At 44.9% G+C, this 17,606-nt stretch overlaps 1 protein-coding gene across 8 annotated transcripts in view; it reads left to right on the forward strand.

Annotated features, from left to right (window-relative positions):
- Positions 1 to 17,606, forward strand: part of SFSWAP (splicing factor SWAP) — a 98,856-nt gene that overhangs the window by 40,690 nt on the left and 40,560 nt on the right. For 7 of the 8 annotated variants that reach the window (XR_014027915.1, XR_014027916.1, XR_014027917.1 and 4 more), the window contains 4 exons: positions 703 to 834; positions 2,123 to 2,216; positions 8,067 to 8,241; positions 11,605 to 11,841. Coding sequence is in view for 3 of the 8 variants with exons in the window: in XM_081339122.1 (XP_081195248.1) it covers positions 703 to 834; positions 2,123 to 2,216; positions 8,067 to 8,241; positions 11,605 to 11,841 (638 nt within the window). In the remaining 5 variants the exon portion in view is untranslated. The remainder of the gene's footprint in view (positions 1 to 702; positions 835 to 2,122; positions 2,217 to 8,066; positions 8,242 to 11,604; positions 11,842 to 17,606) is intronic. The other variant, XR_014027914.1, reaches the window with a different exon arrangement.

The following is a 17,606-nucleotide window of genomic DNA, read 5'->3' on the forward strand; positions in this document are numbered from 1 at the left end:
CCCCCTCTCTCAGTCCAATCCACCTCACATGGCTGTTGTTGTAAGGAAGGATTAAGTATCATGTATGTTTGCTGCCTTGAGTAACTTATAAAGTAATAAAGGTGGGATAAAAATCGAATGACGTGGTTTCTGCGGTTGATTGTACTGCTAGTATTTCTTTTTAGTTGCACAACATAAATATTGGAAATGAATATCGCGCTAGAGTTTCTCGTAATGAAAATAATTGCGTGTGGGTGTGTATCTCTCCCATAAAAGAACCTGTTCCAAAAGAACAGCATGCAATTAAAGCAGGATCTTAGCTCTCTAGAATACGTAAAGAATTTCAATAAGTACCTATTGTCTGACAGAAGCTCTGCATACAAAATTATTCCCAAGCCCCTTCTTTTCTCTCGCTGCTGACCATCCTGCTTCAAACAATTGCAGAATCTCCAGAATTGCCAGAATGAATCATTCAGATTCATCCTCATCTTAGTCGAACGTCTAAAATTTTTAAAAACCTGCCTGGACCTTTGATCTGCATTTCCCTTTTTTTTTCCCTCCCCTGATGCTGTTGAAATACCTGGCTTTTCCCTGTTTAGCCCTCAGTCATGTGATGTCTTAAAAAATGAGCTCCTTCTCCCCTCCCCCCCCCCTTTAATAGATTGTGTTCTCTGCCTGTGTAAATCTTACTGTGTAAATCTTACAACTCTTGACATTTCCCAGCTCAATTCCACCAGTGGTTGCCGTCATTCCTCCACCTCCAGATATCCAACCTGTAATTGACAAGCTAGCTGAGTACGTTGCAAGAAATGGGATTAAATTTGAGACCAGCGTTCGTGCCAAGAATGATCCGAGGTGAGTAGGGGAGACTTCGCTCTTAATTTTGTTTTACAATAACCCTGCAAGCAAGTAGCTTTGTTCCGCCCGCTTATTGACAGTCTTGTCAGAAAAAGACAAAAAAAAAAACCCCAAACCATAGGAATCTACTGTAGTTCCTCACATTAAAATTCAAGAAACTTCTGGAAGTTAACGATAAAACGTTACTGCCAAAGAATCTTGAAACTTGGCTTCCAGGCATATATGGCCCTTGGGTTGTAGTTTATTATTCTCCAAATATCAAATAGCATCTTTTGTTCCTTAGGTGAGGAAATAATAAATTAAAGCCACGACTTGAGGGACGGTGGTTTGTGCGCATGTATTTTCCCCACACTGACTTCTGTATCATCTTTTTAAATTATCCATCTCCCTCACAGAGGTAGCCCTCCATTTACTAATGTGAGACCAAAATTTCTGACGTTAAGTGAGGCATTTGTTAAGTGGATTTTGCCTCATTTTGCGATGTTTCTCAACACAGCTGTTAAGTGAATACTGCAGTTGTTAGGTTAGTAATACGGCTGCTAAGTGAATCAGGCTTCCCCGATTGCTTGTCAGCAGGTCCCCAAAGTGTGAAAAGTCACTTTTTTCAGTGTCGTAATTTTTTAATAGTCACTAATGAACTGTTGTAAGTCGAGGGCTGCCTGTATCATAAGTAGTTCTCAACTTTCAACTTACAATGATTCAAAGTTACAACGGCCTTGGGGGGGGAAAGTGACTTATAACCTGTATCTGCACTTACAACAATCACATTCGCCAGCACATCCTGGGATTGTAATTTGCAGCTTAAAACGCTCATAGCATAGCTGGATTCACTTTACTGGTAGTGGATCACTTAATCCACCTCCCTGAAAATTGTCCAGCACAACTTAAGACCGTAAGGACTAACTTAAGGACCAACAGTCCAGTCCAATCTGTGGTCATAAGTTGATGTTAAGGTAATTATTTAACAGCTAACCAGCTTATGTAATGTAAGATGTAATGATGGGAATGACTCAGCAGGGTCTGTGTCTCTTTAAGAGCCTTTGTATAAAAGAGAAGTTCTGCTGATATGTTCTTTCTCTTCCGTTTCCTGCTGTAACTCTGGTGTGTTAAGAGATCCTTCTGTATTGGTACATTTATGTATATTATTTCTGGTATATGATATTGTAGATAGTGTAAGATAAACCACCATTTACTATACACCACTGTTTACTGTGTTTACTCCTGGGTTATCTCGAATGCTTTGACAGTTGACAACTATCCACATTTTTGTCTCTTCTCTTATCAGATTTGAATTTCTGCAGCCTTGGCATCAGTACAATGCCTACTACGAATTTAAGAAACAGTTCTTCCTTCAGAAAGAGGCTAATGACAGCTCAAAGGTAGGTTTATGAAAGTATAATATAACTTTGATAACATGCTGGCTTGTTGGCTTGTTTTATCCCCGGAGTGTCAACTGGGGCAGTTCAGAGAGGAACCAGTTCCCCATCAGTGGGTTTTTTTTTCTAAAAATGTGTTGTGTGCCCTCTTCGTTACTGTGGGAGGGGGTGATGAGTGGGATTTATGGAGAGGAGGAGAAGGAGGACTGTGGGGTCCTTGGTGCTCTTTGAGCTTGGTGGTTTTTTTGCAGACCTTTCATGGCCCAACTAGGGAACATCATCAGTGCTAGAAGGGAATGTGGGGTTCATGGAGAAGGAGGAGAAGGACTGTGGGGTCCTTTGAGCTTGGTGGTTTTCTTGCAGACCTTTCATGACCCAGCTAGGCAACATCATCAGTGCTAGAAGGGAATGGGATTTACGGAGTGGAAGGGGAAGAGGAGAAGGACTGTGGGGTCCTTGGTGCTCTCTCAGCTTGGTGGTTTTCTTGCAGACCTTTCATGACCCAACCAGGTAACATCATCAGTGCTAGAAGAGTATGGAGTTTGCTCTCTGTGTTGATACGCAAAAGTAACTTGCCCTGTCATTGTTGATGGAAGTCTTTTCTTCTTGGTAGTTCCTTGAGTGAGTTGGGTTTACAACTTAGCTGTTGATTTGCTGTTAATCTTGGTGATAAGGTAATCAAGGTAGGTAATGAAAACAACCAAGCTCAAAGAACGCCGAGGACCTCACAGATATTCTCCCTGTCCGTGTGTATGCCCCTTACCTTAAAATGGCTGGAAGCCAATTCTGCGTGTGTATGCGTGTTTTTGTATGTGTGTATACTGTTTAAAGGCTTTTTAAAATATGAGCCTATGTTATATATCTGGATGAAAATGATCGATGTAATCCGATGGGATCCGCCAATTTTTGAAATGAGCATCTTATAGGCAGTTGTTATTGAACTTGGTTAATTTTAATGTGTGGTTTTGCCCTTGAACTGAGGTTAGTAATTGGTACCACTAAGTTGGCACAGTTGTCTTCTGTACTCATGGGTAGTATGGACAGCTCTGTCTCATCTTCCTTGTGGGGGGGGGTTGTGAGGTTAAATTCAGAGTCGTCTTCCTTTTGGGCCAGTGCACTAGATTTTCCTGGTTTAGGTAATATTACCAATTGCCAGTGAAATGCAGAATATCATTCGCAGTGTGTATTTGACTTTTTCCTTTATTTCGGAAGCTTTGTGACACAAGCCCCCCAGTATGGCTAGGTCACTTGCAGGGCCGCATTGCTTTGTGTTCTGCCTTTTATGTTTTTCTCTGAATTGTTTACTGTGCGCTTTATTGTATTTGATGAAACAGATTGTAAACACTCCGTGTGGTTGCCAGGAAACTCTCTCTTTCGCTCCTTTTTGCCATAATGGGGACAAAGGGTGCTTTTGAAATTAATAGCTGGGACACTAACGAAGCAGAGTGCTCTTTCAATTTTAAACAGATTTTTGCCGTTCAGTTTAATGGGCCGTCAAACAATGTTGTGTGTTTTCCAGGGGGCGAGGGGAGGAACATGACATGTGAACTGTTTATTTTTTTAAAAAGGGATGGGATAAGAATAGGACAGGACAGAATAGAATAGAAAGGGACCTTGGAGGTCTTCTAGTCCAGCCCCCTGCTCAAGCCAGAGAACCTAGACCATCTCAGACAAGTGACTGTCTAGCCCAGGGGTGTCAAACTCAATTTCATTGAGGGCTGCATCAGCATTGCGGTTGCCCTTAGGGGGCCGGGTGGGTGTGGCCAGGGTGGGTGTGGCCTACTGGGTAGGCGTGGCTAGAGTGCATATGGCCTACTGGGTGGGCGTGGCCAGCTCTACATTGTTCGCATCAAGGGTGCCTATGGGGGCCTGGGCAGGAGTGGGACAGATCTAGGGGTCTCTGGCAGGAGGAGGGTCTCTGGGCCAGGGCCAAGGCAGTGGGGGCCATTTCCTCCCTGTTTCCAGGATGGCTTCGCGGGCCGCATGAAACCACTTCGCGGGCCGGATCCGGCCCCCGGGCCTTGTGTTTGACATGTCTGGTCTAGCCTCTTCTTAAAAACCTCCAGTGATTGAGCTCCTACGATTTCTGGTGGCAAGCTGTTCCACTGGTTAATTGTCCTCACTGTCAGGAAGTTTCTCCTTAATTCCAGGTTGCTTCTCTTTTTGAAGACAGAGAGAACCCTGCTAGGTCACACACAAACATTACATTTTCATCAAAGGTCACGTAATGTTTATAGGAAGACCGTGATGCTTTTTTAACACTTCTGTTCTTTCCGTCCCGTCCCCCAAATACTCAGTTGGTATGTAACGTTTGCTAAGCAAAATTCCATTTCAGTTAACAGAGCTGATGAATGTCAATAATTAGCTTCAGGTTTCATAAGCACATTATCCTAAGCCACAATACAGTTTGGTGGCTCTCAGCAGAGCAGGTTGCACTCGCTGTGGTTTGTAAACTGCACGGGTAACCCTCCAACCTCACGACCGTTTGTTTAACAATAGTTTGAAATTACGTCGGCCCGTCCTCAGCCGTTGCGCCATTTCCCCACCCCACCCCCACCGCCGTATGATCGCAATTCTGGCACTTGGCTATCGGCGCGCATTTATGACAGTTGCAGCCTCTTCAGGTCAACGTGCTGACAATTTGCCACCTTCCCAGCCACTTTCGACCAACAAAAGTCAAAATTGGGGAAGCCAGATTTGCTTAATGATGTGATGACTCATGATAGCTGCGACTTACGACGGAAATTTCAGTCCCAGTTGCTGTCGTTAAGTCGAGCCTGTAGTTTAGGAATCATGGTGATCTAATCGGGTTTAGTTTAAAGAGTAAAGACAGCCAAATTATAACTTATCCAGCCAACGACACTTAAACCACGCTTGAAGGCAATGCATGAAATTAGCTAAAAACTGATACGGTAAGCAAAATATATACAGTACTGTTAAATCCACTCAAGGTAGCTTCCAATTCGATCATTAATTTTTTTCTTGCAATTACATTTCTTCCTCATTAAGCAAAATGTAGCCAGATCTTTCATGAATAAATTCACCCCCTTCCTCTTTTGAAGACAGTGCTCTTAGGACTGAAATGTACTAGCTAATGTATTTATTTCTTCTTTTTTTGAGCATAGGGGGATAGAAATTCCTGCCACGAGCACTCTTAAACTTTATTGGTGCTATTAGAGGCAGCAGATAAGCAGAGTTAGACCTGAAGATTGTTCCTTGAAGGCTTCATTCTCCCTCCCCCAAACCCTCAGTATATCTTGAGTCATTTTTTTCATCCAAAATGGCTTTGTACAGTCATAATGTGAGCTCTTAGCACAGGGCTCGTTAATGAATCTCTGGATCGCTGTAACGATCGTGAAATAGTAGCGTCACGTACATTTGAATGAGAACTGAAATGTAAAATGATTGGCCTTGGTGTTCATGCTGTGGCCCAGGGTTTCCAACCGAGGCCATTTCCAGCTTGGAGTAGAATTCAGTTCTCATCCAGATCCGTTGCCGAGAGTTAGAAGAACTGGTTCAGCCTGTTGGAAGTTAATGCCGGTGGAGAAACTGCTCCATCCTTTTCTTCTGCTGGTGTAATGGATTGTACACCTGTAACGAGCAGAGGGGGAGAGTTTGGCAACACCGACCTTTCCCAAAAGAAGCCCGAGTAGAGATGTCAACTGTCTTGACTAGCGAATGCAAGATGAAGGAATCTGCAGGCGTTGAAATGCCGTAAAAGATAAACTTTGTTGAGTAGACATCTCAGAACTGAAGAAGCAAAAAAACAGCTCTGGTTTCCCCCCCCGCGTGAAAATCTGGCGAGTTAAAAATAGCCTTCCATAAGCCCCACCCACCGTGTGTTCATGTTGCCCAATCATCCTTCTTTGGTTTGTTATGAGAAGGGTCCACTTCTCCGTCAGACACCTGCTTTTGTGACCTTGGATCTCATGGTCCCTGGATGGCTTTTTAGAATCCCGTCGCCTTCCCTCTTTCTAGCCACCCACTCCTGTTTCTCTGGCAAGTTGAGTAGCGATAGAAGTTAGCAGGCATCTTAACCAAGTCAATCTTGATATAAGGTACTGCACGGTCCCGAAGGGAGCTTGGGGAAGAGATTCAGGGTAGTGACGTTCTAGAACAGGGGTGGGCAATTAAATTATCTCAAGGGGCCACATGAGGAACTGGGACTGTTTTGGAGGGCTGAACCAACAGGGTTGTGAAAATGCGTAGGGATGCATGCATGCACTTACGTAAATTGGGGGGAGAAAAATAACAGTCACCTTCCAAATAAAAACAGACCACATGAGCTGGCCAAGGACAGCCATGTGGCCGAGGGAGCATAAAATACCCAGGTCTTTTTTTGCTTCTGCAACCAGATAGAGCTTTGCAAACCTCATCTCTAAGACAACCAGAAAGGCTTGGGTGTGTTAGTGTTGATGGCTGAATTAGTTGATTTTAGGCAGGTTTTGGTGTTCTCATTGTGTCCTGAACCTGTTAAAAAACGGTCTGCAAGTTGAGGAAGCCTAGCTTGGATTGGTATGGCTTCTGATAAAATACTTGCTTAAGTTGGTTTGATTGAACAATTTGTGCGCCTTCCACAGTTCTCCCTTCCATCACGGCATTGATTAAAGACAGAAATGATGTTCCATTATCTTTTCGTTCCGAGACGATATATATATATATTCAGGTAATGAATGCCATGGGGGCTTTTAATTAAAATCCATGTACAATAACCTTTTAAGATCCTTTCTTTTTTCACTCACACAAGAAGAAATCCACTTTTCTCTGTGAACAGATTCCCTATGGTGAAATTGTAAGGGCCCCAGACTCTCTCGCCCAGAGACCCATGTACAAGTGGCTTCCCCATTGGCTTTGCTTGTCAGGGCTGGCTAGGAAGATCATAAATGGCATTCTGAATGGAATGGAATGGAATGGAGAGTAAGAAGAGAATAGAATTTAACAGAATAGAATAGATTAGTTCCAAGGTCCCTTCCAGCTTTACTACTGTGAAGAGAATAGAATAGAATAGAATAGAATAGAATAGAATAGAATAGAATAGAATAGAATAGAATAGAATAGAATAGAATAGAATAGAATAGAATAGAATAGAATAGAATAGAATAGAACAGAATAACAGGAATAGAATAGAATAGAATAGAATATAGAATATTGAATATAGAATATAGAATATAGAATAGAGCTGGAAGGAACCTTGGAGGTCTTCTAGTCCAGCCCCCTGCTCAAGCAGGAGAACCTATACTATCTCGGACAGGTGAATGTTGAGTTTCTTCTTAAAAACCTCCAGTGATGGAGCACCCACAATTTCTGGTGGCAAGCTGTCCCACTGTCCTCACCGTCAGGAAGTTTCTCCTTAATTCCAGGTTGCTTCTCTCCTTGGTCAGTTTCCAACCATCATAAATTTGGGTTGAGAATCGCCCAAATTTTGATCACATGACCGTGAGGATGCTGCCACGGTCATAAGGGCGAGGACCGATCATGGGTCACCTCTGAGGGTGCTTTTCATAACTTTGGTCATTAAATAAATGGCCCTAACTAACCCGAGGACCGCCTGCCTGTGCTGCTGCTGAACGCTCCATTCGGCTCTTGTGAAATTATTCAGACCTGCTAAGCTGTCAGTATGGTGACCTGTGTGGAAGAACTCCTGGCTCAAAAGCGGGGCGATGCGTGCTGTTTTTAAGCAGTTTCATTCATCAGTTTGAAACATCCTTAAAGAACCCAGCGTGGGTTTTATGCGCTGCCCAGTTGAAAGCATGTTGTTTGTCGCTTGGTGGGTTTCCTCACCATTATTCCGCTACGGATTTCAGTTTTGAAGCGGGCTACATAGTGGATTTTTTTTCCTCCCCTCTTTAAAAGCAGGTGGCCTCTTTATCAGAGGACGTCCCCACCGATGCTGCTTCCAGCGCGGCACCTGGAGAGGCCCAGTTTCCTGCCGAGCAGATTCCAGAAGATGCCGATTCAGCTGCTCAAGGAAGTAACGGAAAGGACCTGGCAGCCATCAGAATTGCCAACGATGGCAAACTGATAAAAGGTAAGTCTCGGCCCAGATCAAACCCCTGGAGAGGACAAAGTCACATTTTGGCACCCAGGAATGTTCCGCCTGGCTCCCAGCCCGCCTCTTCAAAGGTGCCGCTGAATTAGGATTTTTAAGATGAGAGACAGGCTATGAAATGAAAGGCAAGTAATCCCGTGCATTGCTAACTTAAATGGATTTTGATGAATTAAGGTAAAGGTTCCCCCGCACATGCGTGCTAGTCGTTTCCGACTCTTGGGGCCGGTGCTCATCTCCGTTTCAAAGCCGAAGAGCCAGTGCTTGTCCGAGGAGACCGTGGTCATGTGGCCGGCATGACTAGACGCCAAAGGCGCACGGAACGCTGTTACCTTCCCACCGGAGTGGTCCCTATTTTTCTACTTGCATTTTTACGTGCTTTCGAACTGCTAGGTTGGCAGAAGCTGGGACGAGTAACAGGCGCTCACTCTGTTACGCGGCACTCGGGATTCGACCCGCCAAACTGCCGACCTTCTGATCGACAAGCTCAGCGTCCTAACCCACTGAGCCACCGCGTCCCTTATTTTGATGAATTGGAGAGGGCTAAAAGAAGCCCCCGAAAGAATACAGAACAACAGAGTTGGAAAAGGGACCTGGGAGGTCTTCTAGTCCAACCCCCTGGTCAAGCAGGAGACCCTATACGATTCTGGACAAGTGGTTGTCCAATTTCTTAAAACCTCAGGAAGCTCGCTCTATCTATCTATCTGTCTGTCTGTCTATCTATCTATATCTATCTATCTCTGTCTGTCTATCTATCTATCTAATCTATCTATCATCTCTATTTATCATCTGTCCATTATCATCCATTCATGCATCCATCCATCCTTCCATCCATCCCCCCCCTCTGCCTCCATCCCTATCTATCTATCTGTCTATCTGTCTACCAATCTACCTATCTTATCTATCTCATAGAATAGGGCTTGAATCAAACCTCGTAGAGTCAAACTCCCAATGTTGGAGCCCCCTCAACTTCTGGAGGCAAGCTGTTCTACTGACTAATTGTTCTCACTGTCAGGAAACTTCTCCTTAATTCTAGTTAGCTCTCTCTTTGATTAGTTTCCATCCATTATTTCCTGTCCTGCCTGAAGGTGCTTTGGAGAAGAGGTTGATGATGTTGAATGTCAATAGGGGGTTCCAGTGGTATTTTTCACAGATTGGCAGCCTGATCAGGTCCAAATGGTGTCCATATCACCCAAACAGCAGGGGCTTTATTATCCAGGGTAAAAAAAAAAGCCAAGTTAACTCCCTGGAAGTTGAAGAACACCTCTCACGTGTAATTGCAAATTGTACAAAGGGCCTTTCCTACTTAGTGGGTATAAGCCTCGGGGCAGATGTATCCACATGGTTTTCACTCCATCCCCTTTAATAGAAAGTCAATTTACTAAAGCTTTTTTTTCCCTTTAAAAGCAACTGTGCGGCGGTGTGTTGAGTCTGTCGGGGGCAAGTTTTTAAAAAGCTGTAATGTTGGTCCTTGTTTCCAGAAAAAGAGCATGCTTGGAAACACACTTTCATTTTTTTCTATTTTTTTAAATATTAATCCTCCCCCACTCTCATTCCTTTAAGAGAGATCTAAAAGAAATTAGACAGCAGGATGTACGGTCACAATATTTTCTTGCGTATTTTTATCCTGAGGCGACAGCTAATTAGAGGGAACCACAACACACAAACAGTCATTAGAAGGCTGTGCCAAGCCTCATCAACAATAGCAAAGGAGGGACGGTTTAAGCCACTGGTTGCAGCCCAATTCTGATTTGCAACCAAGGGATCCCGTACACACCGGTCCTCTTTCAGAGACCTGGTTGCCAGTTTTGCGTATTTTAATCCCCAACATTAAACATTTTCCATTTCCATTCAGCGTTCTGCTTTTCTCCTCCATTATGTTTTCACACATACACACACACACATCAAGGCTCCTGGCAAGCACAGGTCCCTTTAAACTTGCTGGGGTCTCCCTTGTGCACGTCGAGGAAGCCATTTTGATTACCCAGGGGTCTTGGATGGATAACTGAGCTTACCCTTAATCCATAGAAAATAACTAGTTGTCTGGGGGAAAAAATCCCCAAACTCCTGGGAAAAAACATATTGCTTTCATCCAAATAATGATGCGGCCAGGCATGACACACTCAGAAGGGAATTCCGTAGTATAATTCTGTTTTTGCAGGGGGAGCAACCTCCTTTTGTTCCAAGGACCGCGTTTGGGGGTGGGGGTGGGGCAGAGCAGGGCTTTTGGGGGCACATGGTTGCATGTGGTTAAGAGGCCAAGGCAAAAAATGGATGGAGGTAACCATTTGTTTTCTGATACTTGCTTTTTGGCTTTATTTTTCCGCCTCTATGTCAAAAGATCCCCGACCTTTTGGGCACCAGGAACCAGTTCCGTGGAGAGAGGGTGTTTTTTTTTTTGCAGACTGGAGGGGGTGTGGTTTTGTATGCTGTCTGCATCCCGCGGATGGAGCTTGGCTTGTTTGTGCGGACCAGTTGCTGGCATGCCACGGACCGGTACTGGTCCATGGATCGGGGGTTGGGGACCCCTGCTGTATGTCCTACACTGGTCTGAACAGACCTCTTTAAAAGGAGAATTAAAATTCAGCATGAATGAAGTTGAGGGCTACATCCTCTATTCTGTTCCTCCTACTTCTCCTCCCACCCGCCCCAAAAAAAGCTTTTCAACGGGCAGTAAAAAGATATTTATTTATTTGTATCCTGCCTTTATTATTTTTACAAATAACTCAGAGATGGCAATGGTCTCTGACATTCCTTCTCAACAATAGCAGCCCTCTGAAGTGGTTTGGCTGAGAGAGGAGTGGCTCAAAGTCACCGAGTCAGTTTTTACGGCTAAGGCGGGACTAGAACTCGCCATCGCCTTGATGATTGACCCAAAATTACCCAGCCAGCTGGCATGGCTAAGATGGGACTAGAATTCACAGTCATCTGGTCATTGACCTAAAGTCACCCAGCTAGCTTTCGTGCCTGAGGTGGGACTAGAACTCACCGTCTCCTGGTAATTGACCCAAAATTACTCAACTAGCTGGCATCCCTAAGGTGGAACTAGGATTCACAGTCCCCTGGCGATTGACCTAAAGTCACCCAGCTAGCTTTCATGCCTAAGGTGTGACTAGAACTCACTGTCTCCTGGTGATTGACCCAAAATTACCCAGCCAGATGGCATGCCTAAGGTGGGACTAGAATTCACAGTCACCCGGTGATTGACTTAAAATCACCCAGCTAGCTTTCATGCCTGAGGTGGGACTAGAACTCACTGTCTCCTGGTTTCCAACCTAGCGCCTTGACCACTAGACCCAACGGGTTTCAGTTTGTAATTACAAATCATCCTTTCTTTTCCCACAGCTTCCTTTGCCCCCATCAGCTTCGCGATCCGGGCCAAAGAAAACGACATGCTTCCCTTGGAGAAGAACCGGGTGAAACTTGATGACGATAGTGAGGAGGAGGAGGAGGAAAGAGGCAAAGAGGGCCAAGAGAACGCCAGCGGCACCTCCAACAGTGCCAGCCTCCTCGCCCTCTCCAGCAGCGCCCCGGAAGAGAAAAGGCCTCAGCTGACACAGGAAGAGCTGGAAGCCAAGCATGGTAAGAATTCAATGGTCTGGATCAACTGGGGTTTATCCTTCACCTTGTTTGAAAGCTAATTCTGCCTAGGGCGGGGCTGAGACCTTGCTCAGCGGGGGATGATGGAAAGAGAGCAGAAGGCAGATGAAATACGAGTCTCTGTATAATAATCAGAACGGAGCTGCAAGGGACCTTAGGGGTCATCTAGTCCAGCCCCCTGCTCAAGCAGGAGACCCTCTACCATTCCAGACTATTGGCTGTCCTTCCTCTTCTTGAAAACCTCCAGTGATGGAGGAGGGAGGGAGGGAGGAAGAAAAGGAAGGAAGGAAGGAAGGAAGGAAGGAAGGAAGGAAGGAAGGAAGGAAGGAAGGAAGGAAGGAATAGCAAAATAACATTTGGAAGGGACCTTGGAGGTCCTCTAGTCCAACTCCCTGCTTGAGGAGAAGATCTTATATCAGGGGTGTCAAACTCAATTTCATTGAGGGCCACATCAGCATTGCGGTTGCCCTCAGAGGGCCAGGTGGGTGTGGTCTGGGTGGGTGTGGCCTACTGGGTGGGCGTGGCTAAAGTGCATATGGCCTACTGGGTGGGCATGGCCAGCTCTACATCGTTGGCATCAAGGGTGCCTATGGGGGCCTGGGCAGGAGTGGGACAGATCTGAGGGTCTCTGGTGGAAGGAGGGTCTCTGGGCCAGGGCCAAGGCAGTGGGGGCCGTTCCCTCACTGTTTCCAGGATGGCTTTGCGGGCCGCATGAAACCGCTTCATGGGCCGGATCTGGCCCCTGGGCCTTGTGTTTGACATGTCTGTCTTATATCATTTCTGACAAGTGGCTGTCCAGTCTCTTCTTAAAAACCTCCAGTGATGGAGTACCCACAACTTCTGGTGGCAAGCCGTTCCACTGGTTGATTGTCCTCACTGTTAGGAAGTTTCTCCTTAATTCCAGGTTGCTTCTCTCCTTGATTAATTTCCATCCATTGTTTCTTGTTCTGCCTGCTGGTGATTTGGAATACAAAGTGACCCCAAGGCACTGCAACCATTATAAATAGGAACCGGTTGCCAAGCATCCAAATTTTGATCATGCGAGCACAGGGATGCAGCAACGGTCGTAAGTGTGAAAAACGCTCATGGGTCACTTTTTTCCCCCAGTCCCATTGTAAAGAAGCTGTCATAACTCACGGACTACCTGCAACACACTGCTGGTGTAAACGCCTTGCCCATATGAAAATTGATTGCCTTCGTGCAGATGCTGGATTTTCTAGACGGGGTTTAGGATTAAGAACCAAGGAGTTAAAATTACAAGGAAGTAGATTCAGGACTGATGTAACTAATCAAGGAGAGAAGCAACCTAGAACTAAGGAGAATCTTCCGGACAGAACAATTAACCAATAGAATGACCTGCCTCCAGAGGTTGTGGGTCCTCAATCGCTGGAGGTTTTTAAGAAGAGACTGGACAACTATTTGAGGGTAAGGCAGGGGGTCGCTAACCCCCGGTCCGTGGACCAGTACCGGGCCGCGGCATGCCAGCAACCGGTCCGCAGAAACAAGCAAAGCCCCATCCGTGGGATGTAGGCAGCACACAAAACCACGCACTCTCCGATCCGTGGAAAAACCTCTCTTCCACGGAACCGGTCCCTGGTGCCCCAAAGGAGTAGGCATTAAATTGCAGGTAGTCCTGCAAATTCCATTTAGTGACTGTTCGGAGTGCCCCAAAGGTTGGAGACATCCGGTGTAAGGTTTCCTGCTTTAGACTAGAAGACCCCCAAGGTCCCTTCTACTCTGTTTGATCTTTATAACTGCAAAAGCTATTAGCCAGTGGAGCAGGCTATTGCACGAAGTAGTGAGTTTGGTTTCAATAAACGTTTTGGAAGTGCGCATCCTGCGTAGCACAACGCAGGCCCAGAATCGTTAAAGCACTAGCTCTTTAATGAAGCATTAAATCTACTGGGCCCCTCCTCTGAAGAGGAGGCCATACCTACAGACTAACCGAGATCAAGGCAATCGAGAGTGAAATGCCAACGCGTAGCACACCAGAGAACGGTCTTCTCCAGCGACCGAATAAAGGCTGAAGGCAAATCCTTCATTCCTTGCTTCCCCGCTCAGGGATTCATGGAGTTGAAAGGGATCTTAGAGAAAACATTGCCAAGCAAGTCTTTTTGAAAGCAAACGGGAATCTCACATTGCAAGTCAAAAATTGCATTGCAAGTCATTGCAAGTCAGAGCCTTGGTGGAGCAGTGGGCTGATGCCTCCTTAAGTAACACCAACTGCCTGCAATTAGTGCAGGTTCGCATCCCACCAGGCTCAAGGTTGACTCAGCCTTCCATCCTTCCGAGGTCGGTAAAATGAGGACCCAGATTGTTGGGGGCAATTAAGCTGACTTTGTAATAATGCCGCTTGGGGGGTGTGTGTGAAAGCCCTAATAAGCAGGCATATACATAGAATGAAGGCTACTGCTAAGCTTGTAAGCCGCCCTGAGTCTTCGGAGAAGGGCGGGATATAAATGGAATTAAAATAAAATAAATAAATAATAAAATAAATAAAATAAAAAAAGACCTGATCATACAACGTCAGGCATAAAAAACCAGGAGCACTTGTTGAGTTTGAAGCTCAGAAAAGTGTCATTATTGCTACCTTATACACGGGTTTCTCAGAAGCGGCAGTTTCCAGCTGCATGGACGTCTGAACCCCAGATTTCCCAGCAGCGGCTAGACCAATAAGGACTTTGGGGCGTGGAAGCTCACACATCTGGAAGTTGCGTGAATCCAACTGTTAAATATCTCTTCTCTTCCTTTTGGCTCTCGTCTGCCTGTGCAGACATGAAAGAGAGGAAGTACAAGTACTTGTCGACTTAAAACAGCTCATGTTTCACACTTAATGGCCATTGCAGCAGCCCCATGGTCACATGACCCAAATTTGACTGCTTGGCAACTGGTTCCTATTTATGACAGTTGCAGTGAACCCCTTTTGCAAACTTCTGACAGGCCAAGTCAGTGGGGAAGCCAGATTCCACCGTGTTCCTAGTTTTAACAACTGCAGTGGTTTGCTTAAGCACCGTGGCAAGGAAGGTCGTAAACCGGGGCAAAATTGACTTAGGCAATGTCTCATCTAGCAGCAGAAATTAAGGGCTCAGTTATGGTTGTAAGTCAAAGATTACCTGTGTGAAATGTTCATCGTAAATCAGCAATGCTGGCTTGTTTTATACCGAGGTAGCCATCGCACACGAAATATATTTGCTAGTAAATAACCGAGCCATTTGTGGTCCTTGACATTTTCCATATTAGACACGAAATAAATGAGCCAGAGGAGGAAAGAAAACGTTATTCTCCTTTCCATTTTTCCTTTCCTGAAAGAAGGGAGCCGGGTGGTAATTAAATCTGCATTTATGTGTGTCTAATTCAATAAGACGCAGCAGCGTAATTTGATAAAAAAAGTCTCATGAAGCCATCACAGTGATAGGGTTGACTTTGAGCTGCTGTTAAAAAAAAACTCCTCCACCAGGTGAAAACATATGATTATTAATAAAAAAAGCGAAGCCATTTGCAAATAAAATTACCCATTTTTCAAATATTATATATATATATCCTACAGGAAGAAGGCAGAAGGATAGTATCAGGTTCCAGAGACAGATAATTACTGTTCAGTATTTTATTCCATGTCTGCAGGTAAAAAAGGGAGGCATGGCAGACTGAATTTCAGGGGAAATAATTTTCCGTCTTTCGTATTCGGAAAATAGGCAGTATTTTAAAATACTGTTTACAAATCTTGATAAAGTCCCCTTTTTTTAATATCCTTCCACAGATGTACATCAGCACTAAAGCAAATCCATTTCATTTCTAAAATATCAGTGAAATGCGAGGCTTGCTGGGAAATCAGTCGCAACAGAGATTACTGTTTTGTGTTTTTTTAAAAGGTTCTGTTTAAACCCAGATCGTTACTCCAGGAAGTGTGAATGGATGGCCTAAATTATATAGAATATTCTTAGTAATAAATGCTGCACATACCAAGGCCACTCAGAGTGGCCTCCAACCATGGGATAGGCACTATATAAATTCAAGAATAACAATAAGTGACTTACAGAGAGGTTCAGATCCACCATGCAAGTACTCCCACATTATGAGAAATCAACTGACTCGGAGGGTTAAGTCAATCTATAGCAATAGCCCCTTAGACTTATATACCGCTTCACAGTGCTTTGCAGCCCTCTCTAAGCGGTTTACAGAGTCAGCCTGTTGCCCCTCAACAATCTGGGTCTGCATTTTACCGACCTCGGAAGGATGGAAGGCTGAGTCAACCTTGAGCCGGTGAGAGACGAACCCCTGGCAGTTGGCAGAGTTAGCCTGCAGTGCTGCATTCTAACCACTGCACCACCACGGCTCTGGAACTGTCTTAATAGCCAAAATATTTTATGCAAGCAAACACGTGGAAACAGTTAAACAGTTGCACTGAGGAACTGTGCATGAAGCCTTAATTTATTTAAGCCACAGCTCTTTTCCATGTGTGGGTGTATTCAGGGCGGGTTTATTTTATCAGGGCAGGGCAGTGATTATAAATTGCAGCAACCCTTTTAATTCATTGTGACTTATAACTCCAGCCAAGTCATGATTCAGAGGCAGGCCATGTCAAGGTTAAGTCTCCTCTTGAAAGCATGGAAACAAAAGGTGAAGAGATGCATGGTGTTTTTTCCCCCCTCTCGGTCTGTCTTTTGTTTGGTTCTTAACAGTTTTTCCTTGCCTGTTTTTCTCCATTTTGTTCAAAAGCCTCCAGCACCAACAGTGTCGCATTGAACTTATCAGGACTGTGCATTCACTCCTCCACAAGGCACTCTGAGTGATTTAAGCCTCGTTCACTGTCTATCTGTCTACTTAAAACCTGGGAGAGCACCACTGCCTGATAATAATCAATGGGGTTTTTTTTATCAGCAAACCAGCTAAGAGAAGCATTCATAACATGACGTGGCTTAAATGCACCTCTTCCAAGCTTGCAATTGCCACACGCCCAAACACACACGGGCTATTTTAATTAGCACAGCGAGCGACAATGAAAGCTGTTGAGCGTACACAACTAACTGTACTTGCATGCTTAACCTCCCTTCTGTCACCATCCCTCGGTTCTAGCGCCAAAAGTCTGCGTAAGCAGAAAACATTTCCATGGTAATTGTACCCTACGTGGAAGGAGGCAGGGAGCAGCACCAACTAAGAAATAATTAGAATAAGACATAATTAGCAAGGGAAGATGCACGTGAGGGCGATCAGCAGAATGTTTAACTTAGTTTAGAAACTGGTTCTCAGAACCATTGTTTTCCACCTCTCCAATTTATGCCCCAATTAATCTTCCCCGGTATTGTGTAATGCTTAAATTTCCTCTAACCTTGAGTCTCTGCTTGGCATTGGAGAGAGCTGGGTTATCTGCCTTCTGCTTTGTTCACCCAGCATTAGGGCAGAGTTCAGTTCTTTGAATCATTGCAATATAAAAGATAATTAAGCTCAGTCTGTAGCTTAATAGGAGATAGTGAGAACAGCTCTGCATGAGAGCCAGAAAAAGATAAAACAGTAGATTAGAAACCGCCACACTGGATATCTCTGTGCCCAGCCTAAATCTTAGTCCTGTTGGCTTTCGCTGCCTTAGTTCTTAGTAACCAGGATCTAATGGTTACTGCCACATTCTAGCTTGCTCTGTCCTGAGATGGGCTCTGTTTTTTGAAGTCTTCTCCAGGCCTTGTTTGAGTTCTTTTTGTAGTTCCATTAGTAGCTCCAACTCAAAAGAGACCTGGTGCCTTTCAGAATGTCTC

The sequence above is a fragment of the Vipera berus genome (assembly GCF_964194415.1).
Source record: "Vipera berus genome assembly, chromosome: 14".
Taxonomy (NCBI): Eukaryota; Metazoa; Chordata; class Lepidosauria; order Squamata; family Viperidae; genus Vipera; species Vipera berus.